The sequence below is a fragment of the Diadema antillarum genome, unplaced genomic scaffold (assembly GCF_040938485.1).
Source record: "Diadema antillarum isolate AM-2024a unplaced genomic scaffold, OU_Dant_1.0 seq00000094_RagTag, whole genome shotgun sequence".
In the NCBI taxonomy this organism is placed as follows: Eukaryota; Metazoa; Echinodermata; class Echinoidea; order Diadematoida; family Diadematidae; genus Diadema; species Diadema antillarum.
Window position 1 is genome coordinate 859,386 of NW_027271183.1, and position 12,218 is coordinate 871,603.

The 12,218-nt window shown below is 39.2% G+C and overlaps 1 protein-coding gene across 1 annotated transcript in view; it reads left to right on the forward strand.

Annotated features, from left to right (window-relative positions):
- Window positions 1–12,218, forward strand: part of LOC139726630 (WD repeat-containing protein 47-like) — a 38,037-nt gene that overhangs the window by 1,589 nt on the left and 24,230 nt on the right. Inside the window, exons 2-3 of the mRNA XM_071637620.1 lie at window positions 1,964–3,179; window positions 5,568–5,698. Of these exons, the coding sequence (XP_071493721.1) occupies window positions 2,111–3,179; window positions 5,568–5,698 (1,200 nt within the window). The 5' untranslated portion in view covers window positions 1,964–2,110. The remainder of the gene's footprint in view (window positions 1–1,963; window positions 3,180–5,567; window positions 5,699–12,218) is intronic.

Sequence of the window (12,218 nt, forward strand, 5' to 3'; positions counted from 1 at the left end):
TATAAGCTTTTTGTGGATTCTTTTTTTTTCTCAAATGTATTTTACAGAACAATTTTACCAGCTAAGGACAGTGGACATGTGCCCTCTGCAATAGGTTAATTAGTGATCCCCTGCTTGAGATAAAATACAGTATCCAATTTAAAATCATGAATGAAGGATGAAACTTTACAACTGTTCAGTTGCACGGCATGCCATGCATGCACAGCATCTTGTACTCTCTGATCGTGCATGCCATGCAGGGGGGAAGGGAATTAGAGCAAAAGTGGCGTACCATAAGTGCTTTCATTATGCACACACATCGACATGTATACATTGTATGCACACACATCCAACACAAGATCCCACACACCCACTTGACAGTACCGGAGCGGAACACATGCTGTTGACCCGCAGTGCCTGATAGGTACTTGAATTCGCATACACTGCTCAATTAGGGTGCAATCTTGCACCGATAATAATAGGGCCGTACAGTGCACGATTGCCGAAAGTTGGGCTTAACTGTAGAAAACCTGTAACTGTACTGTAGTTTGTCAACCAACGACCTACGAAGTGAAGTGCCTGTGACATCATTTGGTCAGACTAGAGACTAAATCGTATTCGTAGGTTCATTGGTTCATTGGTTTGTTAGCCAGAGACTTCCCCACCGCAGGAAGGTGGTGTAGCAATATCAAGGCTTTTTGGTTCATTGGTTCGTTGACCGGAGACTTTGGCAAAATAAAAAATTTGGCCCCACCACAGGGTACGTGCATCCAAGCGTTAGCAAGCAAGGTTAGGGTAGTGTAGGCTTGTATCTGCTTTTAGAATTAATCGAGGGATATTACTTGAAAGTCTTTTCAAGAATAAAAGAAAGAAAGAAAGAAACATAGAAGGAAAGAAAAAAAAAGAAAAAGAAAGAAGGAAGATATAGATACAGTATGAAAGATTATCGGTTTGTCGGTACGTTGGCCAGAGACTTCACAGTGTAATTTCAAGTAGCTTTACCACCTACTACCCCAGTTTGTAGGTCGTCGGCCAACCTACTGTCATGTATACACTTCGCGTGACATGGTATTCTACAGACTGTTGTTCCAAAAGTTGAGTCTTGTCGAACTGTTGGATTGTGCATTAGAAACTGTACATTTACAGCATTTGTAAGAGGCTTGCTACTGACAGTGTACTGTAATCAATCTAAAGTACTAGTACATAGCAGAGCCTTGCCCATGCATGGTTCTGATGTCAGCAGTTAGGGGAGGTGTACATGTCTATGAGCATGAGACTATGGACGTTGTTGCTTGCAATTAGTGTAGTTCTAGTGATTTCTAATTCATTATTTTTCCTTAGTAAACTTATACGTGTATTAATACAGACATGGATGAATCAGATGTATTGTGCAGATGATATGGCATAACGAACATGTCATAGTCCTTTTCTCACTTTAACGTACATTGTATGGTAGTGTCAAGACTGGTGAGAGTAATAGTCAAGACATACATGGGTAATCTGTAGCATGGTGTAGTTGGATGTACATCAGTACCTCGAAATTGATTTATATAAACATACAATAAATGACAATTTTTAAATCCGGTGCTCATTACTATATTGTTAAGTATTGTATTATTATGTATGATGATAAAAAAAAAATCCTTGTCTATCTCTAGGACTAGATAATCTGTCCTTTCCACAACAATTTGTAAAACTCTGCTCACAGTTCCAAAAGGCACATTTCCAACATATGTCATAATTCATCAGAGCTTGCAATGTGTCTCTATTCTGACAATGATGTCAAAATTCTTTTCCTTTGTAACTTGGAATTAAGATTGTAAACAGCAATCCTCTCACAGATTATTGCATGCAGATGTTTTCATGAATTTACTGTCTTCATATATTTGTACACTGTATATCATATGACCTATCATATAAATGTACAAGTACTTTACTGTGCTTTTTTCTGTGTATCCTCTGCTTTGTTTTTTGTCACATCCAGGTAAAATCTATCTTGTGACGAGCGAGGAGGAAGATGGCCTTGTCGATATTATCCACCTGAGGAATATCCTATCAGTTGCATAAGTGAGAATCAACAGGTTTTGTTTTAATTGTTGGGACTAAACTTGAGAATCACAGAGGTACCACAATGCCGGCTCCTGTGAATGTGACTGTGAAAGAGAGCGAAGTGGTCAAACTCGTTCTTGACTTCCTCCATTCGAGGGAGCTGTATCTGTCGATGCGATCATTGGAGCGGGAGAGCGGCATCGTGAACGGGCTCTTCTCCGATGACGCGCTGTTCCTGCGCCAGCTCATCCTGGACGGGCAGTGGGACGATGCCCTGGAGTTCATCCAGCCCCTGGAGAGCATCGAGAGCTTTGACTCCAAGACATTCCACTACATCATCCTCAAGCACAAGTTCCTGGAGATGCTGTGCATGAAGAGCGAGGACTTCCAGCACCTGCAGATGGAGTTTTCCAGCGAGGAGGTGGTCAACTGCCTCAGTGAACTTGAGCCGTACTGCCCAGCTAAGGAGGACTACAGCTCCTTCTGCTTGCTGCTGACACTGCCACGCCTGACGGACCACCAGATGTACAAGGACTGGAGTCCCAGCAGCGCGCGGGTGCAGTGCTTTCAGAGTGTGTACCCCTTGGTGAGCAGGTTTCTGCCCGTCGACAAGTCACTGGCTGAGAACGAGAGCACGGCGAGCAAGGACCGCCTTGTGCAGCTCGTTTTGAAGGGCCTGCTGTTCGAAAACTGTGTGGAGTTCTGTCAGCAGAAGGCCATCAACCGCGATGCCAAGAACAGCCAGATTGTCCTGCGGAGCATGATGACGGGGACCCCGGCCGACGACGCCGACCTCAGCCTGCTGTCATGGCTGCAGAGCCTGCCCCACGATACTTTCGCGACCCCCTTTGAGCAGCGGACGCTGCAGGTGTCCATGAACAAGATCATCAAGCCGAGCACATCCTTCTCGGAGCAGATCATGACCCCGATGACCCCCACCCCGGGCAGCAAGACGAGGATGTACCCGTCGCCCTCGCCCTCCACGCCCACGCTATACAGGGGGCGCCCCTTCTCGGCCACCTCCCGGGCACTATCGCAGTCACTCACACCAAACCTTGAGAGCTTACTCAATCAAGCAAAGAAAAAGGATGACAATGGAACAACTGACCCTGGAGTGCTGTCCAGATCGTTAATGGAGTTCAAGTTATCAGGTAAGGATATATCAGACAGGTTGTTTTTGCTTTTAAAAGCCCTCTTAGACTGCGTTTATCTAACTTGAAAGAGAATCACACTTCAAAATGCTTTTCGAATGGTGTAACCTCCGAACGTGGTTTAAAACGCGATTCTCAGGGTACCTCAAGAAAACAAACACCATAAATCATTATTGCTATTTTATTTTGTTCTTCAGAATATGCTTATCAAATTCTTTGTTTTGTTATGTTGTGTCTTGATATTTGTATCATCTTAATGTTTGAACTGATTTTGTTTCGTTTCTGCATCTTTGATTTGTTCTGTTTATATATTAGCTTATGTTCCCTCCAGCTTCTCTGAAAAACAGCCTTTTGGCTGATAGAAATCTTGTGCTTGCTGTTTGATATGTTTTCACAAGGAAAGTATCACTGAACGTACTGACAGTGTTTGGTGTAAATTCTTAGTGTAAATGACTATTAATAGAGTGATCTACAAAATTATCTGGAAAAGCTGGTCTCAATTTGGAAAGAGTATTGATACATGCTCTCTACTGTATGTGTGATTACTGTATGTTTGAATCACTCATAAAGCTGGCACTAGTATAGTGATGCAATCACAACTTCTGCTTCTGCGCATTGATATTGCAATGTATGTGACCTTATTTTGATTTGTTATTTTATCTTGTAGCTTTTTGCAGCATGGCTGAAGTACAGTAGGGTGCTGTCATAAGTTTGCATCGCCTTGTATAGTATGAACGTATCAAATAACCTACAATGTAGAAATTAAAAGTCATCCCTTTGAAGCACATGCAGTGAACATCAAATAACCTACAATGTAGAAATTAAAAGTCATCCATTTGAAGCACATGCAGTGTAATGTGTAAGCATTGATGGCTTCAAGGGAAGGCCCATTTTGTAGGACAGAAATGTGTGTGTGTGGGAGGAGGAGGGGGAGGGGGAGGTGTTCTGGTTTGACAAGAAACACAAGTACCTGTACATTGTACATAATGTATGCATCTTGCAAAGCTGATTTTAGAGATAAAGACTTTATGATATCAGTCAATTCATGATTGATATCAAATTAATCATTTATGATGGTGTATCTCGATCATGCTGGATAATGGCCTACAATTTTTATGTTTCAGAGGGAATAGTAGGAATATTATATAACAAAGATGTGCAAAATATCACATTTCAGGGCAAAAATACAGTGAAAGGAATTACTGTATTATGCTGAAATATTAAATGAAAAAGCAGACCTGTCAAAATTTGATCTAATAGACAAATTCATGTGAAGCAAGACAATTTGGTATTAAAATGAGTCACCTTTTGTAGGGTCTCGTAGGTTCTATGAAAACTGTCTTAAGGATGTACAGTAGCACCTGTATCAAATTTCTCATGTTTTGAATTCTGATTTGTTTTCTATGTGATTTTCTTTATGATTCAGGCAAATGTTGTATGATCGAAAGAAAAATTAGTTGAAATCTTTATCTCAGATTCAACAAAGCTTGATTACAATTATTTTGTTGAATTTGATGCCAAATAAGGGTACTCTGTGAGAAATTTTAAGGTAATTTGTATCATTACAGATGGCTGGGCTAGAGAGTTTATTTATTTGATGCATAATTTTCCAGTATTCAGAAACCATCTTTGTACATGTGTACATCATTCTTGTGGTTGGTTGAATTCGCTTGGTTCTTAATTGTACCTTAATTTGTTATTTGTTATACATGTACTATCTCCTTTAATACAATCACGTACAATAGTATAGCCAACTCCTTGAATAGGAGGAAGGTCTTCTGTAAGATGAACAGTTACATCTGTGTTAATTTACTATTACTGTACTTTGATGTTTCAAAGGCTTTTTTTTTTATTTGAATGAATGGTTAACTGTTTTGACTCCTCCAAGTCCTGGAAATATCTTAGAGTAAAACTCTAAATACAAAGGTACTACAGTACTAGCAGGATGGTAATCAGAATCATGATGCATACTGCCCAACTCTCTACTCAGAGATCGAGTAAACTGTACACAGAGCTCTCAATATCTAAACCGAGAGGCAACTTGTCAAATTAATTTGTCATAATTAGGAATGATGTCTACCGGGATTAAGATTTGTTACAATTTTGAATCATGGACTGCTGTATCTTGTACATTCAAGTAATACAGTATGTGAAATGGGCCATATGTGCTGTGATATGACTCATTTTGAACTAGAGAAGGCATTTCACTTGCAACAAATGTGCATATGATTATGATGTCTGTGGGTACGCTCAAACTTGTGCACGAACATGGTATGTAGTGAGTTGTGTAGGATTGTCTCTCACGCAATTTAGATACTTGTGGAGCGATAGCTACAGTGTCGCCTTTTACAAGTACATGTATCATACATTGACCCCCGCTTTCCACAGGTAATAACTCGGCGCGCGAGTCGCTGCCGACCCTCACCGAAGACGTGGAGAAGCCGACGGTCCCTCCGTTCTCCATCAGTAACCCGACCCCGAGCCAGGCTGCGCAGGGACGAGCCAACACAAACACACAGGTGAGTCATCCGCCAGTCGCTATGTTAAAGACCTACGAAGTGCAGTATTTTACACATCCTGGTCTCACTGTTGCTCTCGGTCATGATGCACATGGAAGTTTACACCCATCATGTTTGGTATTTTGTGTGTACTTATCCCATTTTGTCGTTGTTGTTGTTGTTGTTGTTGTTGCTTTCATTGGGTCATTGTTTTGTAATTATATTTCTTTGGAAGATCACACACACCCCCAAAATTGCATCTTTCTTTAAACAGCTCTGCCACGTGTCTCTCTCTCCATCCCTCCCTCATACAATGTACATTGTACTCTTGCATGTTCTAATAAATGACTCTGTCACTTCTCTCTCCTTCTCTTTCCTTGAACTCTCTCTCATACTATCCTCAGTTGCTGTTTTGCTCTCAGTGATGAACTTGTGTCTGTGTAATGACGATATGTTTGTTTTGTGACCAGCTGCATCCGTCAGCTACGTCTGTACATCTCTCTTGGGACTCTGTGAGGTTGGAGGGGGGGGGGGGGGGCATATACCTGTACAAGTTGTCACACATACAAACACATTGTTAATGTGACTTCTGCAATTTTAACACTGTTATGAACCATCCTACCAGCATTTTTTTTTTCACAAATCAGTGCACTGTGCAGTTGCATACATTGTACTTTTATCCTCTGATAATATAATGCAGCATCACGGCTAAGCCTTTCTTTTGTTGCTGGTTGGCCATTCTTTGATAACTGGTTCTTTGATAACTGATATACAACTGTACTTGCATTATGCAGATATATGCATGTTTGTGAACACTTGTTTTCATACATACAAACATGCACATTTGCATCTATTCTAAGGATGTAATTCAATTCTTTACTTGGACTGCTATTTGCTGCAATATCCACTCATATAAAAACATCGACATTGTTTACTCTTTACAACTACATTATACATCTAATCTTTGACTATCATCGTTTTTTTTTTTTTATTATTGTCAAGAACATGAATTGTGTACTGCCTGTGGAAATAAAGGGAATAATTTTGTCCGTGGCGCAGCGGCTTAGAATGTGTCAGCTGACAGATTCATGCAAAAGCTTGAATTTCCTTTCACTGAAGGACTTCCAGAAATAGCATGAAGCCTTATTTGTTTTGTTTTGTTTTTTCTAGTTGATTTAAACACTACTTTCGAAAAAGAATGTTAGGCATACCAACTTGCCAGACAGAAGGGAAGTTGTTTATTTCTGTCTGGCTTTTAGACAATCATACTGATGAGCAATTGTGTAAAGTGAGAAAGATCAGTTTGTTTGAATGTACTCTACAGTGTATGTTCTGTAATACAATGGAGTTCTGAAAATTGTTGACTACATACCATGTGTTCATGTTGTTATGCAGCTGAAACTATTTTCGTGTGTGTGCTACAGTATGGAAAATGTTTTGCTGTGAAAGTGGATATTTTTTCGCAAGTATTTTTTTTTTTTGCACTTCGCAGGATAAGATGAATTTTGTGTGCTTTTTTAATTCTGCAGAGTCAAGCGTTAATCAGTGGAACATATAACAAGCAAAAATATTTGAGTGCCTTTATTTTTGAGCTAGTTCTGGTCACGTAAAATGCTTGAAAATTTCCACCTACTGCAAAGATTTCCACTTTTACAGTGTATTGTAGGATAGAAATCTATGGGATACTGTGTGCAACAGATGGCAGATATTTTATTCCAAAGACTGTAAGGCTTCAGAATAGAGATGATGTGCTTCTAGGGCATGACATGAAATTTGATGTGTCTCATCCGTCACAAAGTGTAATGCTGTGTTCATACATGATTCATCATGGTTTTTTTTAAGCACTATAAACTGACATTGCCCTGTTGGCATCATACCCTAAGATCATTGTGTGTTTAACCCTGGAAGTGTATTATTTTTGGCCTTTCTATCTCTCTCTTTAACTTTTGGGTGTCTGCGCGTTGTGTGTGTGGTACTGTATGTTCAGCGTAGGTGTAAGTTTTCCCCTGCATTTCCTTCGACTGCGTTGTTTCCAATTAGGCATAGCAGCTCCCCATATCCTGTGATGAAACAAACCACGCTAGGCTGTAAACTCATTCTACAGTAATGTGACAACGATGTACTTCCTCGCTTTATAACCCCCACCCACCCATCCGACAGACTTTTGTTCAGTATTTCATGAGAAAGTATTAGCCTCCCAGTGAGTGATTTTTTTTATTTATTTTTTGGTAAGGCAAGGGGGTAGTGGAGGTAGCATCCAGACTGTACAATTTGCTGTAATACTGGATGGCCATTCCACCATAATTAGACAATACTTTGCGAGTTTTGCTTCCTTTGAGCACTTGAGCATAGGGCAATTAAAAGGAATGTAGAAAAAAACATGAATTCACTCAGCAAGCTTTGTTGTCTAGGAGCTAGTGGTTCTCATTTTGTTAACCATATGTTCTAAAATTTTGGCCCAATATCAACTCAAAATGTTATTGGCAATGGCAAAGAGCATTTTAATGCTTCAAATTCTTCCTGCAACTACTAAACACCAATTGTTGGATTGCGAATGACTGAGAAAGTAGTGTGTTTTGAAACTATGGTATTGTGTGAATTTTGTGTGAGCACATACAGTGTAGATTATTTCCTGTTTTGAGATAATTTCTTGTTAATCCAAACTCGTATGGATGAATAGATGACACCAGACTTATGATTCAATAGAGCTACTATGTAAGAAAAGGAGATAGAATGGGGGAAAAAATTGTGAGCCTGCAGTGAGCACACTGCTTGACAAGTATGAAGGTACCTACAAAGTGTACTACTGCTCCAGAACCCAGGGCACTTTGAACATTGCCAATGAGGATAACTTAATTTCAAGGTATGTCCATCTCAACCAATATTCTTTTTTTGTTAAAGCCAAAATTTGTGATTCTTGAAGAAGACAATGCATGCAACCTCATGGGACAGAGGTAGGAAAATGAAAGGGAAGAAAACATGTGACTAAATACTAAATGTTGCTGTCATGAATTGCAGTCCTTTGGAGGATTAATGTTGCAGTAAAAGTTCCAGCAACTAATACCAGCAAATTGCCATTGTGACTCCACAGGGTTGTTGTAGCTTATGGGGATTATGATCAATTTAGTGGCAGGTGCATGTTTAGGAGAGATAGATTACCATCATTAAAGTCATTTCAACTTTTTGTAGACCTCGTGAAGAAAAAAAAAAACAGAACAAAAGATGATAAACATAACCGGGAATGTTTGCCAAAGTATACATTGCAAGAAAAGAGGACTCATTAAAGGGATGTGGTATAATATTGGTGGGGATGAGAATTGAGCTTTTCACTTTTTGCAAGATACTGAGAAACCACTCATGAAATGTTACAGAGCATACCAGTCAAAGAGGAATTTGAAGTTTATTTGATAAAAATCAGTTTTGAAATGGCTGAGATATCCAAAAACAAAGTGAAACAAAGAGATCCTAAAAAAAGATGGGTCCCACCTTTTATTAGTATGGCTTGTTTTGGATATCACAGCCATTTCCAAACCAATTTTCGTCAAATAAATGTTGAATTCCTAATGGAATTACATGCTCTTTCATATTTCACAAGAGGTTTCTATAGTAATTATCTCACCAAATAGTTTTTCCAAACCTGAAGCCCGGGCCCGTTTCATAAGACTTGTCATCAGTGACAACTGCCACATTTCTATGACAAATTTGCTCTCAGCCAATCAGATGCAAGGATTTCAGTAGCTTGTCACATCTATGACAACTTGTCACTGATGACGAGTTTTATGAAACGGGCCCCAGGTCTGAACCAAAACTATACCATCCCTTTGAGCATCGTCAAAGTTTTACCTGAGCATCTTAGATTCATTGCTGCTATCATGCATATTAAAGATTCATTCATTCATGTTGTTGCAGTTAATGTTATTTGAAAGAACGGAGAAACACAATAACCCATATAGCATCAAGTTCTATCTACACGTGTACCTTTAAGTGAATCTACAATGGGACACTTCTCACATCATTGAGGTAAACACGGAGTACCAAAAGGTTCTACATGCATCTCTTTATTACACAAGCATGACTCTGAATAGTCTAAACATTACAATTTGTGCACACAGTGTATGCATATTTTTGTGCAACTGAAATGCTTGCATTGAAGTGATACAGGGTTTACAAGAAAGGATTACTTCAAATGCCCTCTCCTTTAAAAACAAATGTTGTGCAACATTCTTGTGCCGAGGAGAACTTTCTCTGTGAGGGTGATAATCACGAGCACATCTGTTGAGAAGAAACTTCAGCTACATGTGACTCACAATTTTTTCTCCTTGTTTTTTTTAATTTTTTATAATAATTAGTCTAGAAAGACACAGCTGATGTGACATCATGAGCTAATGGAGAATCATTTAAAGGGAGTATAGGGCTACAGTATGTTGATTCTTGCTTTGTGTGTATGATATGTTCACCTTTGTAGGTGCTTTATCAAATCATTTTTTATAGGACACTTTTCCGTTTGGCCCTTTAAAATCAGGCCACCTTTAATAAGACAGAGACTGTTACAATGTAGTTTGCATCATCAGGCACATTGTGACATATGATTGAATGAATGAGCATCAACAAGAAAACCTTGTTGAAAAACAAGAATTCTAACTGAGTTTATTTTTCAGCTTGTGGCGATTGTGCCCTTTTTTGAGGTTGTTTCTGTATGAGTCTTCATAGATGAATTGTACTATTAAAAATGACATGTGGCATCTATTCTCTGTTGTTCAACATTTTAACTAGTGCATTGCCTCTGTGCACATCTTTTCTGTAATTCCCATGGACAGAGTAGGTTGTAGCCTTAAAGGCACAGACTGTTTACCATCGGGAGCAGTGATTAAAAATGTTCGAGTTATCACATTTGATGCATATGTTTAAGTCAGTTGTATCACAAAACATCTTACCATATGAACATTTCACAATAAAGCCTAAAATATCAGGAGATAAATACTATTTTTTCTCACTAAACCATAACTGTAGGTGGTTTTATTAATAGTCAAGAAACAATTTTATAATTATAACTATTGTTCACATTTTGTATTTAACAACACTTAATATTTATCATGATAATTGAAATTTTTACATTGTTTGTTTCTATTCCAATCTCACATACACTTGTATTTTTAGAACTATTTTGAAGCACTAATGCTGGGTTTTTGTTTCATCTTCAAATGGTAAATAATCCCTTTAAATACAATGTAGATACTGATAGGAAAGTTGCATACTGAAAGTAGAACCAATTCAAGCTGTTTTTAGGGTTGTGATTATCATGACAAAGTACAGTGTATTTTATACCAAGCTTTATTAAATTCATGTGGCTTTTAGAGATTGTAAGTTTGCACATTGATGACAAATGATAGATTTGTTAAATTGTGTGTTCTTACAAGTTCATTTTTTTTTTGGCTGCTATTTGTACTAGCTTACACACAGCAGTAATCTCAAATTAATCACCTTGGTACACATGTCTGTGAAAGGGCTGATATATCAAGACTGTCAATATATTGATATTGTAATCAATAAAAAATGTCACAAGGCTGGGCATGATGACGTTTCTTGTGCTTGTGGTATGCTGCCTTTAATGATGTCTACAATCCTGAGTGGGGAACAAGCAGCCCCGACTTATTATCTTCTGCCCTGTTCAGTGCTGTACCAGAATGAGGCACCACACTGAATTCTCGGGAGCAAGTGAAGCTGTTTGGCCTGATATTTGTTCTGACTGCATTCTCGCCATTTGAAGCCAAAATCCTTGGCAGATCTCAAAATGTCAGTATCACAAAATTGAGAAAAACTACCAGTAGACTATGAATTCTTCAAACCAAGATCATTGGTCCCAGTACTAAAGGTGATGGCATGGCTGCAGACTTCATTTTATTGTGCAACGAACCATCCATGGGGGTAATATTGATTAGAATACGCCATGACTGCCTCAGGAACAGCTAAATGTAGATGCTTTCTTCGCAGTGCTTGAGATTTTCTGTTCTTCCTCCTCCTCCTCCCCGCCCCCCCCCCCCCCCCAAACCTTAGGCAGCGTGAGTCAGAGGCTTTGATTTGGAAAGGTCATCCCGCTTGGCGTAATAATACAGAAGATTTGGCAGGAGGGCAGCTCTGTCTTCACCTGTCAAACTCCACTGGCGAAGGGAGCAATGATATTGCTTTCATACAATTTGTAAATTATTCCTTCATGTATTATGACGCATTTGTCGACAGGAAATGAATGTGTTGCTAGGTTATGGAGTACGATGTGAACGAGATGAGTTCCTTTTGGGCAGTGAATGCAAATTTGTATGTCATATGTCAAGCTCTCCCTTTCACCACTGCCTGTCTCAGAGAAAATGTGCAGAGTTGAATGCTGGGGAGTATTTGCAGATACATGTAGATCATGGCTGTGGTCTTATTTTTGCCAGAGTGCACAGTGCTGCACTGCCGTTTGTATTGGATGATATTAGTATTGCATCGTAAACTGTGTTTCTGTGACAGATTGCATTTTCTCTCATCGTCATTAGTTCCTCCC